Consider the following 25,158-nt stretch of genomic DNA (forward strand, 5'->3'; position numbering starts at 1 on the left):
AGCCATATTGTCCCGTCAAATAGCTTAATTCTTTTTCATCTAGCGAAAAAATGCTATAGCAGCATAATCATTCCCCATACATGCAGGGAAATTGCTGAACTGAAAGTCCCTGACCGGATATAAATCCGGGTCGTTCCGGTAACGTAGAACCGACAGTCGTGGGAACGAAAGACCGCTTGCACTGGTGTCATAAGTCAAAATATTTGGTCTGTTTATATAATTTGGGAATGAGTAACAAAAGTAAATGAATAACTCCGAAGAATCTTTGGTAAACATGTTTTTTTAGTTCTGAATAAAATGTTTCGTAAATATATATTTCTATATATCCCACCGGTTTCACATTGACCGAGCATTCTGGACATATACTCACCCAACATCATCAACAATAATTGGACTAAAGTACGAAAAAATTTATTTATAATTTTTATTGTGGAGCTTCATTGTTACCACTTTAAATACATCATAGTCCTGACATGAGCTTAATCCAAGAGCGTGTAACAGGATAAGATAAACGTGTATAAATGCCTGGATAATGAGGATCTGCACAACCGACTCCCCAGCTCACGACTCCAATTAGCTCATTGCTACTTATTATTGGCCCACCGCTATCGCCCTGACATGCATCCGTGTTTCGTGCAGCAGCACAGAACATTCTAAAAAATATTCACATGTATATATACCGGAAAAGTTTTTAAATATATGAAACCTACGCTTCGGTAACAGCGCCTTGTGCTTTCATCGATTCAATACACTTTTGTTGATTCACAATTCTAACGGTCGTATACTTCAAGAGTATTGATAAAACGTGGTCTGACGAGCTCATATGTCCCCAGCCACTCACGATTGCTTCCATATTATCAGTGATAGCTGTATCTTCTAAGGGTATTTTAATTGGACGCACAAACTCTCCTCGTAATCTATTTTTCTGTGTTCGAAGCAGCGCAACATCAAAATTCATCGTTTCACTAATATATAAGGGATGTTTATATATCTTATACACCGAAACAACTTCACCTCCTCGTCCACGATTTGAACTACCGATGCGCAAAGAAAATACTCTTGGCTGTTTTTCAAAAGTTTCAATACAATGAGCTGCAGTAATTACCCATTGAGCATCTATTACCGATCCACCACAAACATGAACTGAATATCGTCGTAATGAAACCTAGATTCCAAGGATGTTTTTAATACAAATTTTAAATACTTTTCCTATTTCTTACTTGATATGGGAAATCTTGAATATGTCCTTCTCTACCATTGACAATACGTCTTAGTGCATCTGAATGTGTAAATATGGCGCCTATTAAAACCAGAATCGACAACATTTCCTCTAATGTAACAAGCTTCTCACTTTAGAGAACTCTTTTAAAGTATAGTAATGTATTCAATGGAAATAGCTCGCACATTGAAATCAAAGTTATCAATGATTGCATGTTCTTTAGATTGTTTTGTGAGAATTGATAATAATAATTATAAAGATATGATTCATCATTTTCATAATGAAGACATCTCCGGGTCTGATAAGACAAGAAGAAAATCTGCAGAGAAAGAAAATATTCGCTTTTAAACTATTCATTTGTTCAAATTTACGGGTTAACATTATTTCTTGTGTTTTGCATCAAATTTAAGTTTTTTCATATAATTAAAGATGCGAAATTTGAGAATTAGTATAATTTAAGCAAATTTAATGTTATGTATGGAAAATAAAAACAAAATTTCATCAAGCAATTATATGTCCATAATCAAAAGGAATCCATGCAAAGTTATAGCCTTTTAAATTTACTTGCAAATTAGTAGTTTAAACGGACAATTTCAATCAGTATGTAAACAAACAAACAAAACAATGTCAAAAGCATAGATCTATGGTTAAAAGAAACAGATCACATTGACTTTCCCACCACCACATCGCGAAGAAAAAACTAATCAGCTGTTCCATTTCATATTTTATATGACATATTTTTCTACTTCATAACAAGAAACACTTTTTCGTAATCGCTAATATTACAATTTTATACATTCTTACTAGAAGCTGCAATCAAAGATCATATAAAGAAGTCTAAGAGCTTATCGCAACACACAAAAACCATTTGGTTAAAAAGGGAAATAATTGATTTTTCCTTATATATATAAGTATATATTAGTTTGGGGGGGAAAAAGCCATTATTTTCTCGATAGATGGCTGAGTGGTCGATATTTCGTAAAGTATGGTTCAAACAATTTAAAGTTTATGCTCGTTATCAAGGTGGCATTTCTACAAAGAGAAAATTTGCACCATTTTACGGTTTTTATTTGATAAAGTACTGTAGTAGCTAATACTTTAATAATAATATGATACTTTAATAGCTAATTACGTGTAGTTTTGATTTCGTCGATTCCTTTCAGGTATTTTTGGTGTTAAAGAAATTTTCGATAAAGTCACAGAATAATCGAAGTTTACCGGCATTCTAGTAGTCGTAGCATCGCCCAGGAGCTAAAGATCGACCATAAAGCAGTTTAAACCATTAGTGTGAAAATTTTACGCAAAAATAATGAACTTTTTTTACCCCAAACTAAAATTATAATTTTAAATTGTTGGATAAATTCCAATAAAAATGTATGTCTAGAAGATCCGTATGTTTATTTGCGAATGTACAAAGGTTAAGATTAGCATTTGTTTACGTGCTTTTGTCCCCTCTTGCTCACGATAGAATTGCGCAATTTTTTATGCTGCCATTCTTTCTTCTTTCTGTTTACCATTTGATATGTCACTCTGTGACGTTTTCTCTCTTCCTATTTCAAGCAGAGAGCTCTGATTTTTTTCTAGTAAATTAATTGGTTAAAATTTTTTATAATGTGATAAAAAGTCTTTGGCAGAAATTTTTGCAAATTTTTTTACGGGCTTAAAGATGCCACCGAGCAAACTAGACAGCATTTACCGGCGTTTGCTGATTACGCGGTTTTTTGAAAAAGGTTGGGGGACACCAGAAAATTTACAGCGGTAAGATGTGCATCTTTATGTAAGAAGAACCATAAATACATTTACTTCTGGTATAAGTAGTGTATATACACATGTTATGTATGTGATACAACTCAAACATTCAAATTGGAGAAGTCAAAACAATTAGCAGATATTCATAGTTATTCGGGCGCAGAAGGTTATCTATGGCAGAATCTTATGTTTGACTTCCGTACATAAGTAGATCATTTTCTTTAACCTAATGCCCGCTCTCCGAAAATAAGTTTTATTGAAAATTGAATGAATTCCATCAAATATGCGTATTCTAGATTTTATTTGGTAACCTTTTTAACGGCAATACCGTCAAAAGCATTCGCAAATAAAAACAAGGGACAGGAAAGAGTTTTACATATATTTAAATATATTTTATATATAACTAATGCATCAAAGATTTGTATTGGTTTTTAATTTCTCATTTATAATTTTAGGTTATTCGAGTTCCGTAAAATTATATCTCGGCGAGAGTCATGCTATAAATTAATACCTCAAGATTATCCGATAGAAATTGTTAAAAATGAAAAATATTCAGATTGTTCCATTTTGGAGGGAAAATTTATGACGCCTTTTGAACTACATTTACCTGGTGTAGTACCAAAAGCCGCTCAGGAAGCTCATTTCCAAGTGATATTGCCAAAAAAATGGAACGATGAACGATTCAAACCAATATGTATCCACTTAGCTGGAACTGGAGATCACGTATGTATCTTATTAGGGACTAATAAAACAATTATTTTTAGTAAAGTTAATTACCATTTTCCGTACACTACTTGAGAATGGTTAATGCTGTCCTTAGTAACTACTGTACTGGAAACTATATATACCCGTAGATGAAATGGGAATGATTTAGTAAATGAATAAATCCATAGGATTTACTTCGTTTCGTCCATGTGATAAGAAATGTCATTAAGTAAAGCTGCAGTATTTTTCTGTTTGGAATATCTGGCTAGTCTGAATGACCCGAAATATTCATGTGTGAGAAATGTGAAATAAATAAAATTTGCAAAAAAAAACTGACTAGTCTCAAAACAGTTTATAAAGTTTTAGATTAATCTTTATGTATGTATGTACATATGTACTAACCTATAATTATCAATAAACGTTGACATTACAATCATGATAAAACATATATTTTTTTAAATACTCACATATTTTGCTTCTATTTTTACAGTTTTTTTGGCGAAGAAGAAATTTTATTGCAAAACCTTTGCTCAAAGAAGCGAACATTGGAGCTATAATATTAGAAAATCCATTTTATGGACTAAGGAAACCAGATCACCAAGTGTAATTAACATATACATAATTCGTTGTTAACGTATCAATTCGTTTTTGATCCTACTCTGAGTAGCAGTCGTAAATGTTAATTTCATAATTGCCAAGTTAGAATATATTTTTTTTTTACTTATATGTGTGTTATATGTATATACAATGATATGTACCTACATGTATTGTATCTTTTTAGGCGCTCCAATTTACAAAATGTCTCTGACATATTTGTAATGGGTGGTTGCCTCATACTCGAATGTTTAGTTCTCCTACATTGGTGTGAAAGGAATGGACTGGGACCATTAGGCATAACTGGATTGTCGATGGGAGGGCATGTAATTTGATAGATTTTTAAACTAAGCTTTGATTTAAATTCTCACGCGGTTTGTTTCATTTTAGATGGCGTCTTTGGCAGCATCGAATTGGCCAAAACCTCTTGTGCTGGTACCATGTCTTTCATGGTCTACTGCTGCCCCCGTATTTACCACAGTATGTATATTTTCTAAAATAGGAAGTAATGGCGGTTTGTTGGTTGGCAGTTCGGCAAATTGTTTTGCTGTGAGAAACCTTTTTGACTTATTTCTGCTAGTTTGGTAATCGTCGTTCGCGCTAGCTAAATCTACGAATCGTTTCATTCACTGGCACAATATCGTTGAAATATCAAATTTTTGACCATAAAAATAACTTAGTCCTTTTTAGGTTCATTTGTTTTTTTTTTTTTCAAATGTTGATAATTTAAACTTAAATTTCGCGATTGAGCATTAAATGCCAATTATCTATTTTTCTATCAATTTTTTTTTGCCAACTACGGATCAAATTGCCAAGCTCACCACCGTAGTGCTTTCGTTGTATTTACAAAAACAAAATAACGCAACCCCGCGAAGTAACAAACTGACAAGGTCGGTGTGAAGACCCCTATTAAAAACGTTCGGTCTTCTTTGAAAATCTAATAATCAGTCAAGACCGTGATGCCAATATTTTTTGTGGTGTGGGGCGCCGCTAAGGATAAATTTGATGTAGTGTGTAGTTTTCATTGGAAAAATAGGAATATATATAATTTAGTTAGAACAGTTGATTTGTTAATTTTTCTTTCATTTTGGTAGTTTGTGTGTCATAGTGATCTGTCTGATTGAAATTCTGACAAACTGATCAGCTCATTTTTAACCAGCAACTTGTATGAATTGTGTTTATGTTGAAACTTACGAAAATATACGGCTATTGTAAAGCCAGCCGTGGAAATCATTTAAATAAAGTCATGGTCCATGCTTAATTGCAAGGTTTACTCCTGCCATTAAAAAATACTCGCAGTTCGTCTTTAAGGGCAAGGTTTACTCATTCTAAAGAAAATTTATCGAAAAATTATGCGTATATATATATTATATTCATTCAGTAATTAACTGGTTAACGGTATTTATATTTATAAACTTGATTATTTAACTTCCGTATTGCAATATTGTATAATCATGAATATACATTTTATTATTTATAACATTTCTTTGTTTTCTTTTGCAAGGGTGTAATGAGTCAATCTATTAATTGGGATATGCTTGAAACTCAATACCATTCGGATGGTGAATACAGTGAACGCTTGTCGAAGATGGTAACTGTGGTAGATGATGCTTTTTCGGCCGGACAAAAATTTATAAAAAACTTTAACCAGTCTTTGGAAGCACTAAAAAACGATATAAGTGATACGAGACACGTTCAAGTTTCTGATAAAATTGACAATAAATACATAGAAATCAACAATCATAAAAATAAGTTAGAATCCAGTAGCTCAATTTTTTTAAATTCAAACTTGACAAAAGATGTTATCAGCAATAAAGGTAGCTTTCAATTCACGAGCATTGAAAAGTCAAAAAAGGCGCTGACAACTGAAATCCAAGAACAGAAAAAGCAATCAGCTTTAACGAAACTTATGAAGTTTATTCTACCAATGGCAACGCAAAGTAATAATAAACGGATGGATATAACCAAAACGAATTGGTGGGAACGCGAGGCGCTGCAATTTATGCGTGGCATGATGGACGAGTGCACACATCTCAGAAATTTCTCGGTTCCATTCGACACGTCGTTGATAATAGCAGTATGTGCTAAGGACGATGCTTATGTGCCACGCGATGGTTGCTCAAGTCTTGAGGAAATTTGGCCGGGAGTTGAAGTGCGATATCTTGATGCTGGTCACGTGAGTGCCTATGTTTTGCACCAGAAACTATTTAGGTACCTTACACTCATCTTAAAAAAGAAAGTTAAAATTTTACATCTGCAATTTTTCTTATGACAAATTTAGATGCTGTATAATTGAGGCTTTTGAGAGAGCAAAGAAAGTTTACATTATGGACCAAGAAAGCATAGGTGAAAATCTGAAAACAACGTTAACATATAAAGAGCTTGTTAATAAATATACAAATTCTATTTAATATTTTTATTATATATACAAATTTTTAACTAATTTACAAAAGCGCAAATATAATGTTAAGTAGTTTTTTATGTCTGTTATTTTGAATTATATTACATACGTAAAAGAAATTTTGCCGTGTGAGCGCTTTGGCCGAAGTATGTAAAAAGTTGTCAAAAGTTTTATACTTTAATATATACATAGTTAACTGTTTGTGTTCTTTTGCATTCAGCGTATATTTTGATGTAAAAATCTAATTTTTCAATATGACGGTTATCTCTTCAGTTTACTTTTTACAGAGGGAACTAAATGGATCATTCAGCGGTATCAATTGAACTTTTAAAGTTAATGATGTTAATGTGTATGTATAGATGTGTATAGCTGTATTTGCAAAATTTGGCATATGTGTTAAAGCATATATCAATCAATTCTTCTTCGCCACTTCGAAATTTCAGATATTTTCCACATTAATTAATAGGGCGGCCGCCGTAACCGAATGGGTTGGTGCGTGATTACCATTCGGAATTCACAGAGAGAACGTTGGTTCGAATCTTGGTGAAACACCAAAATTAAGAAAAACATTTTTCTAATAGCGGTCGTCCCTCGGCAGGCAATGGCAAACCTCCGAGTGTATTTCTGCCATGAAAAAGCTCCTTATAAAAATAACAGTCGTTCGGACTCGGGTTGAAACTGTAGGTCCCTCCATTAGTGAAACAACATCAAGACGCACACCACAAATAGGGTGTGACAAAAAATTGCATGAACTGCTATATGATCCTCGATTCCAACAAAAGGAGGGTAATCATAAAAGAGACCAGATGCCGTAACCAACGTCGAAATATCTCTGGGTAGTCAGAGTTTATTTTGACAGGAAAAACAAGATGCTTACCCCTCAAAGGCACAACGATTCCGAAGCTCGATTCGCAAGCTGATGTACTAGCCATTTGTGCGGATTCGAAGACTGTTAACCCTTGGGCCGCTTCAGACCATAATTCAAACCTTACGTTGCTCACATGGTGAATGAGATCCGGGACAAACCCAATCAAGTGGAGATTGATTCCAGGAGCTTAAAGTCCTGAGAACTTCGGCACCAGACTTCGAAGTAATGCGTGCAATCGATCTTTGATTGGTAGTCCATATTTCTTGAAAGATGATGAATTTTTCTGGCTCAGAACTAGCACTGTAGAAAATACTTGCACTTACTCAGCTTTTTTTTCTAGAATAAATGATAACCTTTTGCTCAAGTATTCAAACTTCTTGCGGTTGATACGAGTAGTTGCCCACATTGGAAGGTTCGGGAATAACTGCTCCGAATCGCTATAAAATAGTCAATAGAAACCCTCATCATTGAGGAGCTCAAAGATCGTTCCCCATGGCAGCCGGTTCTACGTACCGGAATGACTCGGGTTTTTCCCGACCAAGGGCTGCCGCCCCAGTATACTAGCCCTGTCTAGTGAAACTCATACCATCCCACCCCTTACGTCACAGGAGCAAACTCTCGCAGCAATCCTGCTCCAAATACTTCTCCTCAGGGCTGGAATCGAATCCAACCCTGGGCCAGAAGTATTCTACTGCTTCGTCTGCCACAAACGGCTTCACCCGAACTCCACCTCGGTTAGGTGTAACAAGTGCAACGGGTGGAGCCACCTTAAGACCTGCTCGGGTCTTAAGTCACATAGGGAGTGGTCCACACTGATGCCTCCACGGCTAATACACCCCCTGATAGGCCGGCACTACCAACCGCCACCACTACCCACACCTCCACGGTGAGGAGCCTATCGGAGCAACACAACTCCCCTTCCTTCCTGCTCCAACCCCAGTGCGGGGACAAACCAGCAGCTCCTGGTCCCCCGCACAGTCTGTTCCGTGTGTCAGGCCGTAATACCTCGGAATCTGGTATCAGTCCAGTGCAATTCTTCCAATGGCTGGTGCCATTTTCGGAGATGTTCCGGCCTGCGCACCACCCGTGAGTGGACAACTGCCTACGTTGCCCCCTGCTGCAGAGCTCTGCACCCACTACCGCCCGCGGAAGCGCGGCCGCCCACCACCATCAACAACCGCAACAACCACAGTGGATTGCGCAGCAGGTCCAACGTCGATAACCCCACGCGTCCCTCACCCCCCGAATCACACAGACCTCACTGAGAAGCTTCAAGCTTCTGCAACGGACTTACGAGTAAGGTCGACGAGATAGTTGACTTTATGAGCCGGCACAGTATTAAAATAGCTGCGGTCCAAGAAACAAAGCTGCACGCTAAGTCATCTCTGATCACCAGGGATGGCTATAACGTGCACAGACATGATCGCGAGCGAGACAATGATGGTGGCCACCACACTGTGCAGTATCGTCTTATCGATGAAGGAATCGACCGCAGGGACAGCACCTTAGAATGTCAAGGCATAGCTGTCCGGTCAGGCGATTCCGAGCTCGAAATACTTAACACATATATACCCCCTGTCACCTGCTGCCCGGCAGGATATCACCCTGATATAGGTGCGCTCATCAGAGGTGAAAACCGATTGGTTGTAGGTGACTTCAATGCGCATCACGATCTTTGGCATTCAAGCCTGCCAAATGATCGTAGGGGACAGCAACTGGCAGAGCAGATAGACGATTCGACATTCAGCACAGTGAACGACGACGCCCCCACCAGTGTAGTGGGCAATTGCAGCAGCTCGCCTGACCTAACAATTGCTAGCGCGGGTCTGATAAATAGCATAACGTGGCGACCTATGCTATCGCTTGCATCAGACCACTTGCCCATTATCGTCTCGATTGAGAGACCTGCCGACTTTGTTTCCGCGAATCACCGGTCCTATTTTAACTTTAAAAAAGCTAATTGGGCCGGCTTCACGGAATTCACCGAGGACACCTTCGCCGCTCTTCCCATCCCCACTGATGTCCGCGTAGGCGAGCGCGCATTCCGCAAGGTGCTCACAGCTGCTGCGGCTCGCTTCATTCCTGCTGGAAGCTATAAGGACATTCGTCCTTATTTCCCAGCCGAAGCAGCCAGTTTAGCAAACGAGCGTGACCACCTACGCCAGGCCGATCCCGGGGATCCCCGCATAAGGGATCTCAATTTGGAGATCCGGCAACTGGTAAATCAGCATAAGCGGTCTAAATGGGTTGAGCACCTGAAGACCTGCAACCTCACCTCTGGGGTGAGTAAGCTCTGATCCACCGTTAGTTGACTTTCAAACCCGACGAAGCACAACGACAAGGTGGCTATCACCTTCAACGGTTGCACTTCGTCGGACCCGAAGAGATGCACGAGCTATTTTAGCCGGCTTTTCATACTGCATCCTCCGGGCGACAGAACCAAACATCGTACTACCAGAAGACTACACAAACTGACGAACGACAGTGCGCCACTTACTTTCTCCGGTGATGAAGTTCAGGGGGCCATCAACAAGTCGAAATCATCGAAAGCCATTGGCCCTGACGGTTTAAACGCGCTGATGCTGAAGCACCTGGGACCCCTGGGAGTAGGATTCCTCACAAGGGTTTTCAATCTGTCCCTGGCCACTCTCATCATCCATGACAAGTGGGAAGCAGGGAGAGTGGTCCCACTACTGAAACCTGGGAACCACGCCAACCACCTAGGGGAGTCTTATCGGCCGATAACTCTCCTTTCCCCAGTAGTGAAGACACTTGAAGCCCCCCTACTCCCACTCTACACGAAACACCTGGCCCCAGCCCCACATCAGCACGGTTTCCGACTAGTGCACAGCACCACCACCGCACTCACCGCCATAAACGCCCAGATAAATCGCGAGCTTAACCAAAATCGCCCTGCGCGAGGACTGTCCTAGTAACGTTGGACTTGAAAAAGGCTTTCGATACAGTCAGCCATTCCACGCTACTAGATGACATTTATCAGTCGACACTCCCGCCAAGGCTGAAGAGGTGGTCCGCGAACTATCTGAGCGGTCGGCACTCGTCAGTGATATTTCGAGATCAAACTTCAAAGCAGAGAAAGATTAAGCAAGGTGTACCGCAGGGTGGTGTCCTTTCTCCCTTGCTGTTCAATTTCTACATCTCGAAGCTCCCCCAACCACCAGCGGGAGTTTCCCTGATCTCATACGCTGACGACTGCACGATAATGGCGTCGGGCAATGACATCGATGGCCTGTGTTCCAAAGTGAACAACTACCTCACCGAACTTTCTCGCTTTTTCACTGCGAGGAATCTCCAACTTTCCCCCACCAAGTCCACGGCGACCCTCTTTACAACCTGGACAAAGGAGGTCAAGCTGTCCCTTAAGGGAAAAGTCGATGATACACCAATTCCGACGGTAAATAACCCCAAAATTTTGGGTGTAACCTTTGACAGCTTGCTCTCCTTCTCTGCGCATACAACCGCAATTGCCACAAAAGTCCAAAATCGCAACAAGGTCCTCAAATCGCTGGCCGGCAGCACTTGGGGCAAAGACAAAGAACTGTTGCTATCGACATTTAAGGCAATTGGCCGGCCGGTTCTTAACTATGCTGCGCCTGTCTGGTCGCCTGGAACTAGTGATTCGCAGTGGACAAAGCTACAGACTTGTCAAAATACCGCCATTCGGACAGCGACCGGGTGCCTCCTGATGTCACCCATCCAACACCTTCATAACGAGGCACAAATGCTCCCAGTTGTGGAGCACAACAAACTGCTCAGCAAGCAGTTCCTGCTCGGATGTTACCGCAGGTCGCATCCCTGCAGACACCTGCTTGAGCCCGAGCCGCCTCCTAGGCACGTCAGGAGACACCTCCTAGACTACGCTGACGAAATCCAGGACAAAACTGACCGTAACCTACTGGACCGGACAGTATTTAGACAGTCAATAAACGACATTCACCGGGAGACCGTTACCACCTTCTTGAACTCCCGTCCTGTGAATGCCGTAATCGGAGTCCAACCACCACCTATTGCAGACGAAGAGTTCCAGCTTCCCCGTGAGACTCGTGTAACACTGGCACAACTACGTCCTGGATACTGTAGCAGGTTGAACTCGTACATATCCAGAATCGACCCCGACATACCAAACACATGTCCGGCATGTGAAGGTACCCCGCACGACACTAACCACCTCTTCACATGCCCCCTTAAACCGACTCATCTAACCCCCCTCTCCCTCTGGACCCAACCTGTCGAAACAGCATGTTTCCTGGGCCTACCCCTAGATGAGCTAGACGAAGACGACCAATGATATGCCTACACTGACAGGGCTACCTATGCTGTTAACAACAACAGGAGCTCAAAGATGCGCAGTTACTAGTAATTCTTAACATGCAGCAAATCGTGTAGATTTGTACCACTATATAAGGAAGCACCAGAACGAGACCACCATTGTAGTAGAGATACGACGCAAACATTGGATGCATCATATATGTATGCCAGGAAATACGAAAAGTAGCCAAAGAGTGCCTAGCATACCGAAGAGAACGAGCGAAACCGGATATATCATGAATAAGACAACGCGGGTGCGGATTAGGTCGGATTGGAAAATGCAGCGTTAACTCAAAAGTTTGAAAGAAGGCAAAATCGCCGAACTACTAGCGAACCACCGGATGGAATGAGTGTTTAACTGTCAATTAAACCCACACGCCGGAGAATGTTGGGAGCGATTGGTACGTAGTGTAAAGCTGCATTGAATAACGAAGCACTTGTTATTATTATTATTTATTAAACATAGTATTAAATACAGTGCTTAATATCTAAAGAAATAGAGTACAAGCAGCTTAGCCCATCGACTCTTTAGTTTAATGTTAAGTAGTACATAGATACATATGAAGTACGTGAAATATAAAGATAATTAGAACTAAAATTATACGTTACATACATTATTACAAAATTTTATATACTTAAACTGCTTTCTTGGATGAAATTATATATGCTTAAAATGTTTCGGGATGTTACATATTTTAGAGTAGACGCTGGGTTCGCCGAGCCAAATTAAGCATTCATTGAGGAAATGCTCCGCTGATGCTAATCTGGAGCAGAAAGGACAGGAAGCTGGAGAACTTCCAGTCAGCAATTGCTGATGCGTTACGTTGGTGTGGCCAATCCTCAGGCGGGTAAAAATTGTTGATTGGTGACGGGTGGTATTACTAAACTACCTTACTTCGATCTGGGTTGGTACTTTTATATTTGTGAAAGAAACTGCGCCACTCTATGTCCCATTTTGAATTTATATGGAGCTCTATGTGTTTCTTTAGGTCTTTTTTATCTAAAGATGCAAACTGGAAGGTCGGTGCTGCTTCAAAATAACTTGCAGTATGATCGGCAAACTCATTTCCAGTTATACCAGAGTGACCAGGCACCCAGAGCAATTTAATTTTATTTCTGTATTTGATGCACATGTCACGTGTTTGAGAAACTGCTGTGGTGAAATTGTAAAGGTTTCTGACTGCTTTCAAGCAGGAGAGGCTATCAGAACAAACGATAAACCTCCCTTTGTTTTTAATAGCATATTCAATAGCTTTGTAAATTGCGAATGTTTCAGCACTAAACACAGACGAGTAACCTGGTAGAATTCGGCCGGATATTGTTTTTCCATGCTCAGTAACGACTGCAAGTGATTTATTATTTCGTTTTGAGCCGTCTGTGTATATTGCTGTGTAATTAAGGGATTTGTATTTATTTATGAGCTCCAAAAATCTTTGCTGGTATACCAGTATACTAGTATTTGACTTTTTTAAGTTGTGCAGAGATGTGTCGATAGTATTATCATTCAGCAACCATGTTCAGGTTATTAATTGAAGGACTACTTTTAAGAGGAAAAATTCCAAGATATTTTGCGTATGCAACACATCGTCGCAGAGTGGAGTTGAGTTTAAAAGAACGTTTGTGACGAGAGGCTGCAACCAGGTTTTTGTGAATATTCCTGTTGGTTGAGTTAAATAATTTTGGAATGAGCTGCATAGTATATTTATTGCAGGGAATCTGCTTTCACCCAGAGATGCATAATGTTGGAGATGTTGGAAACGCATTAATGCGGCGACGCACTGCTGCATGATATGGAGCTTCCAGTAGTTTAATATTGGAGTTTGCACACCAACCAAAAACGGGCAGGGCGTAATCAATTATGGAGAGAATTAAGGCTCTTGTAACATTAACTAGCGTGTTGGTATGAATAAAAGAATGCACACATGAGAGATACTTAATTATATTTAATCTTGACAAAAGCTGCCTTCTTAAATTAATACATTGATCCCGAAATGTGAAGTTTTTATCAAAGTAAACACCTAAAATGTTTAAACAATTTACCCTTTCTATAATATTATTATCAAAAATTATTTGAGGAAAGTTACATTTCTTCTTTTTACATATGTGTAGTATTTTACATTTAGATAGATATTTTACATGGATAGATAATACTGCAGCAGATTGTAGTCCTCATTTTTTAAATTTGTTGAGAATTTGACAAAAGGTGTTTTTCACAATATGGGGATCCTCAATATGAGTATAAATTATTGCGTCATCAGCGTACATAGTTAATTTAACATTTTTGATATTCATACATACATATGTATTTCATTTAACTTTTCAAATGCTATTACGGATAGGGGATACGCCTGCGGAATACCATTAAAAAGGCAAAAGGATTCGGATAACATTTTTACAAATGTAAAGGCTTTTTGACCAATCTTCCATGTAGCAAGCTGCCTCAGTACAGCATGTATTCCCGCACGGTCAAATGCCTTTTCAAAATCAGTTGCTAGAATGGTAACATGACGTTTCGTACTTAATGAATCAGAAACAAAGTGTTGAATTTGTATCAAACAATCCATTATACTATGATTTCGTTTAAAGGCTGATAAAGCCATTTTTTGTTATGAACCTTATTAATCTCACAGCCACCATTTTCTCCAATATTTTACTCAAACAACTTAGTAGAGAAATTGGTCTATACGAAGTGGGGTGATTTTTTGGGTTTAGCTATCGGAATAATAATGGCAAACCTCCATACGTGCGGGAATACAGATACATTGTAAATACTATTGTAAAGTTTTAGCAGTCTTTGTTTGGCTATTTCTGGCAAATTAGAAAGCATTGGATAGGCACTTCTATCAAAGCCAGGCATTTTCCCTCTTGCATGCTGCAATGCAGATTCCATTTCAGACAGAGAAAAATTTTTCTCTAAGTATTTGGCGGTAAGTGATATATTAGCAGCAGTGTATGCTGTAGAAAGCCAATTTTAATTTGTATATTCCTGTGGAAAATTACTATCTTCGGAGTAATTAGACCAATACTGGGCAAACAGCCGTGCCATGGCAAAGGAATCTGTTACAACATTATTGTTGGATATTATATATAGTTTTAATTTGGCTTTGTCTGACTCCGGCTAACAATCTAATATCAGACCAAATGTTTTTTGGGGTTGAAAGTGGGGAAATTTTTGACGTAAATGATTCAAAGCTTTGTTTTTTCGATTCCTTAACAGCCCTCTTAAATAAAGCATTTGATTTTTTATAATTAAGAAGGTTGGTTACAGTCATACAACGCTTATAAATTTTCTAGTGCTCTATTTTTTGAGTACGCAGATTTTGCAGGATTTTGGTCCATCAAACGGGAAAAGATCTCGAAAATTTATTTTTGGTTTGAGGTATAAATTTATTGGCCGCTGAACGCATTATTTTTGTCAATACTGCTGTTTCTTTATTAATATTTAGGGGTGAAGATAATTCATTATTGGCGACTAAGTCAAGAATTTCTAATTGACTCGAGTTTCAGTTGGCTAGTTCGGTCTTAAATCTAGGAATATGCTTGAATTTTTCAAAGGTTAAATTTGTTTGTATAGAGATAGAAATGTGGAAATGATCGCTTCCTCTTAGAATGGAAAAAAATTTCCAATGAGTTCGAGGCTTAAGTTGGGGAGAAATGAAAGAAAGATCTACATTAGTAAAAGAAGAATGTGTAGAAAAATGAATAGGTGAGCAGTCATTTAGTAAAATGAGTTGATGCTGAAAAATAAAATTTTCTAAGACCAGTCCCCTTGCATTGGACTTTTTTGCACTCCACAGAGAACTCCATGAGTTAAAGTCACCAGTCCACAGCACAGGAGAAGGAATTTGGGAAAATATATTAAATGATTCAATTCGGATTCGGAAAATTTTTGTCGTGAATGTATGTAGGAGGTAAATGTGTTGATTTAAATTTATTTTAAGTACCATAGTGGATATTAAACTAACAACATTGATAAATTCGTGTGGAAGGTGGGATTTTATTAATATATTATACCAATACCTTGTTTGTTGGATTGTAGAGGGTGGTTAAGTTTCAAGGGCCGGTGTTGATTTTGAATAAAATACAATTTTGTTAGGAAATTATTGTCATTTCTCTTTATTATGATAATATTGGTATGGCTCAATTACGTACGGAACAAAATATCGGCCAATTCGGCGGCACACCCCCATCCGATGGTCCAAATTTTCGATGACGAAGAGGCATAATTGAGGTTCTATGCCGTTAATGTGCCGAACTATCTAATCATTTAGCTCTTGAATTGTTGCTGGCTTATCGACGTACACCTTTTCTTTCAAATAACCTTAAAGAAAGAAGTCCAACGGCGGCCAATTGACATCGCCGCGACGTGAGATTATTCGGCCATCAAATTTTTCCTGTGTGACAAGTGGCACCGTCCTGTTGAAACCTCATATCGCCCACACCCATATCTTCCAATTCGGGCCATGAAAAGTTGCCTCATTTTGGAAAAAATACAGCCCAATGATGACGCCGGCCCATAAACCGCACCTAACAGTCACTCTTTGTGGGTGTATTGGTTTTTCGGCAATCACTCTTGGATTAACATTCGCCCAAATGTGGCAATTCTGCTTATTGGCGAATCCACTGAGATGAAAAAATTGCGCGATATGCATTTTGATTTGAACACCCGTTTTCATAATAGGCCTGAATAACTTTTAAGCGTTGCTCGATTGTGTATCTTTCCATGGTTCAAATTGAGTTAGTCTGAAATTGAAAAATGTTAAATGAAATGCAGAAAAAGCTTGACGTTTAGGTGTGGTTCACATTCAACATCGGCCCTTGAAATTTAACCACCCTTTATGCGCTTCAACTTTTTTCCGATAGGGAGGGCGAACGACGCAATATTTTTTATTTTTCGCTTGTCATTTGTAAACTTCATTAGTATACATTTCATCATGGAACGCTACACACTTGAGCAACGATTGCAAATCGTGCAAATTTTTTATGAAAATAATCGTTCTGTTGCTGCTACTTTAAGAGCATTACGGCCATTTTACGGTCCATTTAACAAGCCGTCCCGTTTTGGGGTTATGTGAAGTCATTGGTCTACAGTAACAAGCCGGCGACGATTTGTGAGCTCAGAGCCAATATTGAACGCGAAATTGCTGGTCATGCAAAAGAAATCGAATTTCATACTTAAATGTATATGTTCAAACTCGATAATAAAAAAAAAATTAGTTAAAAAAGTCAAACCGTTTGTGTTTTATTCAAAAAAGTTCAAAAGTTGAAGCGCTCTTACTGAAAAACCCTATACAATATTTGGTAGGTTTGAGAAATAGCCAATGTATTGTCTTGGGTAGCATATGGTATTTGGATCTATATTATTTGAAAAATGGGTTTCTTGAAAACATATTACGTCGGGATCTTCTTCTTTGATTAGTAGTAGTAGCTCATTGTAATTATTATGGTAACCGTTTATATTCCATAATTTTTACTGGCATCATTCAGTCTTTTATAAAGTTGCCTTTTTAGAAGCGGAAGGTGTTTGGAATATTTATAAATCTTCGAAACAATTATCAGTTGAGAGGTCTTTTCTAGTACTGACGGGTTTTTTAAGATAGTAGTCGTTATTTTTTAGTAAGTTTTGAGTAAAAATTAATATTGGTGATTTGAATGGCAAAGTATTGGTATCTGAAGTTGAGCTTTGTTGTGAGGAGGAATAATTTTTAGCAGAAATAGTAGGAGCAGCGTTAGAGTCGCTACTAGAGGTGGGTAACACGGTAAGATTGGTGGAGTTTTGTTTTTCGGTTTTAATTTGTGTTGATGATGTAGAAGAATCCGTCAACATTTTACTTTCAGTGTGTTTTTATTATTTGTTCCGGAAGGTATATTATCTGCGGATGAGACATTTTTTGTGACACTAGCATAGGAGCTAAGCCGTTGGGAAAGGGGTAAACTATTTTTATATTTGCGGCGCGCTTCGCCAGCACTGCATTTCTCTAGGGTTTTAGTCTTGAGGATTTTCCTCGCCGGGATATAGGTATTTAGTGCAGTTCCTATCCGAAGATGGGTGCTCTTCAGCGCAGTTGGCGCATTGAGTACGGATACACTTGTCAGGATTGTGAAGTGGAAGGTTGCAATTATTACATGTTGAATTACTATTGCACCGTTTTTGGGTATGTCCCAACTTTTGGCAATTTCTGCAACGCATTGGGCTTGGGATATAAGGTTGAACCTTGACTTTGTACCATTAAACTTCTACGGCGTCAGGAAGCTGGAAAAGATCAAAGGTTGGAACAATTTGACCGGTATAAAAAGTTTCCCCCTCGATTTGGCAGGTAAATTTGTAGACACCCGTATCGTGTTCATCTTTCATTTCACCGATTATTTCGTTTTCCGCAACGTGCTTTAGACAAGGCGAGTAGATAACACCTTTCACCGAATTCAATGTGTCATGTAACTTAACATTAATAGGGCATAGGTTAGAAAACGATTTAGCTTTTAGGAACTTATCTGCGATTCGAGCGTTGCGGGTTAAGACGAGAAAGTTACCGTCGCGGAGTTGTGAGATTGAGTTTATCTCCGTCGAAATAGTTTCGATCGAATTTTTAATGGCAAAAGGGCTCAGCTGAGAAAGAAGCTTAGTATTGTCGGCAGAAGATTTGGGGTTATGTGCTGTGGGGCACTTTTTAGGGAGTTCGGGAAAAATGTCTTGATTTGGGTTTGGTTTCTTTTTCCTCCTTGTGGGATTTTCCAGGAAGTCTGCTAATGCTGAAAAGCGATTCGGTAACCTATCTGGAGGTCCCGGCGTCATTATTGAGCTTGTTTCTGATTAAATACAAACGTTATAACACGTGTGTCTAATGAAAAACACAAAAACCCAAAGGCGGGGATAAGCACAAAGTAAATGAATCGATTAGCGGAAAGTTAACAAATGTATGTCCCGAAATAGTCACTGAGAAAAGAAAATGGTATGGCGGTAGTGAGGATCGTCGAAGGCACCTTCCAGAGACCTGCTTGTATGTTAATGAAGCTAGATATTAGTGAATATTGAACAAGAGCGAGTAGATTCATATAGGCGAATATGTTGTGAAGGAATACGTTGTAGAGTTTAAGTATTATCGAATTTAATAATCAAATACTGCGTGGTTCAAAAATTAAGGATCTGTTAAGCTCGATAACGGTGCCGGCCGTATTCATTATCTGTCATAATTTTTATTCCAAAGGCTAAAAAAAGATGCGAAACTCAATCAGCGAAGGCCTTTAGGCCAATTATTTTGTCGTCCTTCCTTCTAAAAACATTTAAACGGCTTTTAGACATACACATTAGAAGCTCGCTGGAGACTGCAAAACATGCTTACCTCAAAGGCAAATCGACGGAGACAGCGCTTCACGAGGTTATCCGAACAATAGAGGGGTCTCTAGCAAGCAAACAGTACACTATGGCAGCTTTTCTTGACATAGAAGGCGCATTTAATAACGTTAGCCCTGATGCTATCCAACGGGCGTTAATAGACTTAGGGGTGAAAAATTGTATCAGCAATTGGATCATCTCTATGCTAGAAACCAGGATAATTAGAGCTAATTTGGGTAATATCAACATAACAAAAAGAGTCCACAGGGGCACTCCACAGGGGGGAGTAGTATCTCCACTCATCTGGTTATGCGTTATTAGTAAAATCTTAACAAAACTTAATGGAGGAGAGGTAGAAGTGGTCGCGTACGCTGATGTGGTGTTAATGGCATCAGGACTGTGCCCCAATACGATCAGTGGGATCATTCAAAGATCGCTAAGCGAGCGTAACTCTTGGGCTACAAGCTGTGGCCTAAGTTTAGACGCGCGTAAAACAGAACTCATCCTATTTACGACCAGATATATGTAAGGTACCAATTTTTACTCTACCAAGAATTAACGGACAAACCCTCTCACTTTCACCCAGTGCAAAGTATTTAGGGGTAATTCTGGACTCGAAACCTAGCTGGAAATTAAACATTGAAGAACGGGTAAAGAAAACAGAAATCACTTTATATGCCTGTAAACGTATGCTGGGAAGAAGATGGGGTCTTCAACCCAAGTATACATTATGGTTAAGGCGGTTATACGACCAATTTTAACGTATGGCTCGGTAGTTTGGTGGAAAGCTCTAGAGAGAGAATACAACATCAAATTCCTTAGCAGAATACAAAGTCAGCCTGTGCAATAACAGTCGGTGCGATCAGACAATATCCTAGGGAGGCAATGAATGCTCTGACACACGTTATTCCGGTAGATCTACATATCAAGAAGATGGCAACAATGAGTCCATTTAGGTTAAATGAAGCGGGTCGATGGAAGGAAAAAGCTCATGGCCATGCCAGTCCATTATTGCGACAAACCCAGTATACCTCGAAGAGGACTGACTTCATCGTCCCGACGGTGACATTCAGTCGAAATTTTGTCAATCTCTTTCCATCTCGGAAAGAATGGAATAAGGGATTCTGACTAAACAGATGGCAGTAAAATGGATTGTGGTGTTGGAGCTGGTATATATTCTCATAGACTTAAAATTGAAAGAGCTGTGCGTCTCCCTAATGCTTGCAGTGTCTTTCAGGCGGAAGTACTGGCAATTGGGGAAGCTTGTAGGCTACTAATCGCAGATCCCTCTTTTAAGGGCAATATCGCTATTCTCTGGGATAGCCAAGCTGTAACCCAGGCACTGGGTTCAGCTACAACAACCTCTAGAGTAGTGGGGCAAAGCAGGAATAGCCTCACCACCTTGAGCGAAAACCATAAAATTACCTTAATCTGGGTCCCGGGACATCGGAGCATCGAAGGTAATGAAAAAGCGGACGAACTGGCAAGAAGGGGATCTGTCATGAATATCGCTCTTGCAGAATCGGCATTCACCTCCGAATCGCAGATTGTAGATGGAGAGACCAGACAAAATGCAAAATTAGCAGAACGTTATGGCCCAGTTACAACCCTAAGCAATCGTCAACATTGATAAACATGAAATGACGGGATGCCTGGAGACTAACGGCAGTCATAACTGGCTATTGGTCTGTGGGAGAACAAGCAGCCAAAGTGGGCATCCCTCACAACACATACTGTCACAGTTGTAAACAACCGGAGAAAAAGGAAACAATCTTCCATTTCCTCTGCGAATGCCCTGCCCTATGGAAGGACAGAATGTTAATCCTGGGTAAACCGCTGTTCGAGAGTCTGGAACAGCTGTCTGGCTTAGATGTCAACAATCTGATAAGGTTCCTGAACCGCACAGACTGGATATAGTCATGCCGTAAATAACTGGTAAACAAGTTGGTAACGAGGATGTGGCAACAAAAAGGTGCGGAAGCGCTAGTTGGATTCTGTAAGAATCACCACTTAAACCAACCAACCAACCTTTTTTTCTTAAGAGCGCTGTGAAAATGTATATTTTTTATAGCTTCCGTTACTGATTTTTATATGTTAACTTAAAAATAGTTAACGAAAGTGTGTTTGTATAACGGCCGCCGTAGCCGAATGGTTGGTGCGTGACTACCTTTGGAAAGTGTTTAGGTTCGAACCTCCATGCATGAAACACCAATAACAGAGAATGTTTTTTCTAATAACGGTCGCCCACGGCAGGTAATGGCAAGCCTTCGAGTGTATTTCTGTCATAAACGAGCTCCTCATAAAAAGTCATGTACCTTTCGGCGATAGCGTAAAACTGTAGGTCCCTCTATTTGTCGAAAAACATCAGGACGCATCTACAAAAGTAGGGAGAGCTCAAACACACACCAAAGGGAGTGGCGCCAGTTATATTTAAAGTATATGAACCGATGCCCCGCGTCGCTAGTGTATTGTAAATGTAATCTTACTAGTTATACCTTCATTACTAGTAAATGTACACATACATATGTACATACATATGTATATACAGTGTACAGCAGAAGTCTTGATACCCTATCTCGAAGTGATGTTTTATAAAAAATATCACGAAAGTTTTTGAGTATTTTAATATTTTATTAAAAATTAAATAAATCCAACTTAGAAAATATAAAATAAAAAACACCAGTCTAACGGTTAGACGCGATAGAAGTGAAACCTTCCGTAAAACAAACTGAGAGAGAATGAGACGAAAGCAGCATTAGGAGCGGGATAATTATACATAGGTTCATTATAATATTGCTATAAAGTTCATATTTTATTTTCTTCATTTTATTATTACTCATCCTAAATGTTTTCAATTTCAACAAATGTGATTGTCAACATATCTTTGAAATACCGCGTCAATTCTTGTTTTTGATCTCATTCTCTCTCAGTTTGTTTTACAGAAGGTCTCACTTCTATCGCGTCTAACCGTAAGACTGGTATTTTTTTTTTTTCTGTCGAAATTCACGACACTTTTCTGCATTATTTTTCGGCATAATTGCGGTAAATATTTAAAAATGAAAATATTTACGAATATAAAAATACGGACGCAATACAGCACACGCGGTTGCTATTATGAGCGTCGTAATGCGTATAATACACAGACGTACTAACATACACGCAAACATTCGTAGGACGCTTGGTTTGAATTTTTTATACATATGTATGTATGCTATACTATGGCCTAGCCTATGTACGTACATACATATTTGTGTTCTGAACTTCCAGCAAAACAATGCTTATTAATATACACATATGCATCTACATACAACCGCACACACAGGCCACTCACTTTATTGCTGTAAATGCGTATGTCGTCCAAAGCTAAAATTCTATGCCTAGCGACTACAAGAACAAAATGCATTAATAGGCGCAGGCGTAGCGGCCATCATCCTAGTTGCCATAGCGCTGAACAGTCGCGGCGGCGCCGAACAGTTTCAACTATTGTACTGTGCAACAAAAACTCATCATCAAAAAATTGATTTATAAATTCGAGCTCATAGTTCTAAGAGCAAGTACTTTCATTCATAAAACGAGCCGCCCATATGCTAATTTTCTCGACAATTCGAACATAGTCAATATTGGAATATTTCGCGTAGAATTATTTGCCAATATTCAATTTTTGTCAAGTCGAGTGCCCGCGGCTCCGTAAATATGTTTGCACCCATATATGTATGTAAATATATGTTTCTAAATGCTCGACAACCGCAGCTGCCTGTTCAAGGTTACTGTACATTAGGCCGGATCGATTTGTGGGAAGGCAAAAAAATCGCCCATTGCTCTGTGAAAATCATATTCTAGGGATCAGAATAAGAAATTTTGCCGAAGGAACCATACCTCTAAAACGATTTCTGATGTCCCCCAATATGGGTCGAACTTTTTAGTTTCTTTTCTATAACTCACATTCATTCATTTACATATGTTCTGACTAAATAAATTTCTTAAGAGAAAAAATAGATAATATTATAAATAAATAAAAATAAAGAAAAAAACATAGCCATTTAGCTGATTTTTTCATGTAAAGGCCAAAAATGGTGATATTTTGAAATTGGGGGACATCAGAATTCGTTTTAGAGGTATGGTTCCTTCGGCAAAGTTTCTTATTTTGATCCCTATAATACGATTTTCATAGAGCAATGAGCGATTTTTAAATCGACCCGCCCTGCTGTACATGCAATGCTGTGCCTATGAATGCGCGCTGGATTTCTTTAGAAATTTTACCGTATGTTTTGCTGTGGCGAGGCACATATGTACATACACACAACATATATACATATATCCGCATATATACATACATATATAAATTCACAAATTTAAATTTGCTTATGCCATCCTTCTGTGTACCTGGTAATGAAGCATTTTCTATACATACATATATATACGTATATCTTTTTTCTTCTTCTTTTTGGTGTCGCTTTTTCGTTTCACTTTTTCTCAAATCACTCCCAACGATTCTAAAGAAGTTTTCACTTCAAAAACTTTTCCTTAATTTTGATCTTTCACCGAGATTCGAAAAGTCAATCTCTCTCTGAATTCCGAATGGTAGTCATGCACCAACCCATTCGGCTAGGGCAGCCGTTGATAAGTTCAGGCAAATTCAAGCCTTTTATTTCTATTAGTATCACTGACAAAAGGCTTTTTTCTAGCAAAACACGCCTCATATCCATTTCTCTTAATTGACCTTCGCACTGTATCTGGTGAAACAATTGTGTTTAGAAATGTTTGCAATACTGCAGCTATATTCGGAGCACTTTCGAAAGGATTTTGTTCTATTGTTTTCTTGATAAAGCGTTTATCTCTCTCAGTGAACTTCCTATGGCGACCCAATCTCTGTTTATTTTCGATCATTTTCGGATCTTTATATTACCTTTTACACTGTTGCTTTCCTCCTGCTGATGGTTGTCCCGATTTCTGAGTATGATTTTCAATCTTTAAGCATGCGTACAACAATTTTTCTCTGCTCTAATGTCAATTATTTTCGAGACATCGTAAAAACAGATGCGAATAAATGAGTTTCATCACTTAAATTGAAAATAGTCTGCAGAGAATAGTCTGCCAACAAATATTATTTGGAAGCATCGCAAATCAAAACTACCGCTATTTCGCGCATTAGCTACTTCAAAGTGCGAGCGTATCAACAATTTTGCTGTACGAATTTCTTTCTTACAGTTACAATTTTGTTTGTCGTTGTTGATGCAGCAGACAAATTAGATTTTTTTTTAATTACGAATGAGTACAAAGTGTATTATTCATATGTGCCCATAATTATGAAAGTGGTCTAAGTCAAAATTTCAAAAAAATTAGTTTATCACTTATTTCACATCCAAATTATCTTAAACTATATGTATGTAATGTAAATTTCACGATATTGTCAAAAATGAGCCTTTAGATAGTGGATGTAATTTCAAGGTTATACGGAATTCATTTAGTGTTAATTATGAAAGGGGTCTAAGTCAAACATTTTAAGAAATTACATGTAAACATAACTTGAATTATGATGAATTGATAGAAAAGTGTAGAAGGAAAGTAATTTCGGGTAAAACGAATGTCACTGCCGGATTTTATTTCGAAGAAGTCACTAAAAGAATCAATAACAAAAAGAGTAAAAAATACCGCGGGCGAATCTATCTCTTGGCGGAAAATTCAATGCATGCTTGAAAAATTAACCTTATAAAATGTTCTACAAAACTTCTTTAGATGATTCTAAATTCCACGTTTTGGATCTTTCACCTAAAAGAGCAAGACCAAAAATATACGATAATACCTATTGAAGGGTATGTTCAACAATGCATTATAATGCGCAACATACCATTTCAGAGTGAGCAGTGCGTTCAAAAATGCAAATATGGCAGTACTGCAAATGCAACGCGTTCTTAAACGTCATTTTTGTATGAAAAGTCCTGCATTATTTGCAGCATAAA

The 25,158-nt window shown here is 38.6% G+C and overlaps 2 protein-coding genes across 2 annotated transcripts; one reads left to right on the forward strand and one right to left on the reverse strand.

Annotated features, from left to right (window-relative positions):
* Positions 1-436: 436 nt before the first annotated feature.
* On the reverse strand, positions 437-24,300 carry LOC128860465 (trypsin-4). The gene is made up of 4 exons (XM_054098014.1): positions 24,105-24,300; positions 1,221-1,538; positions 711-1,165; positions 437-653 (listed from the first exon to the last, which is right to left on the reverse strand). The coding sequence occupies exons 2-4, from the start codon at positions 1,323-1,325 to the stop codon at positions 461-463; spliced, it is 753 nt and encodes a 250-aa protein (XP_053953989.1). The 5' UTR covers positions 1,326-1,538; positions 24,105-24,300; the 3' UTR covers positions 437-460.
* LOC128860464 (protein ABHD18) lies at positions 2,736-6,894 on the forward strand. Its single transcript, XM_054098013.1, has 7 exons — positions 2,736-2,977; positions 3,424-3,691; positions 4,164-4,276; positions 4,455-4,593; positions 4,658-4,747; positions 5,772-6,478; positions 6,549-6,894. Exons 1-7 carry the CDS (start codon positions 2,886-2,888, stop codon positions 6,676-6,678), a joined length of 1,539 nt encoding a protein of 512 aa, XP_053953988.1. The 5' UTR covers positions 2,736-2,885; the 3' UTR covers positions 6,679-6,894.
* Positions 24,301-25,158: the final 858 nt, after the last annotated feature.

This window comes from Anastrepha ludens, chromosome 4 (genome assembly GCF_028408465.1).
Source record: "Anastrepha ludens isolate Willacy chromosome 4, idAnaLude1.1, whole genome shotgun sequence".
Classification (NCBI taxonomy): Eukaryota; Metazoa; Arthropoda; class Insecta; order Diptera; family Tephritidae; genus Anastrepha; species Anastrepha ludens.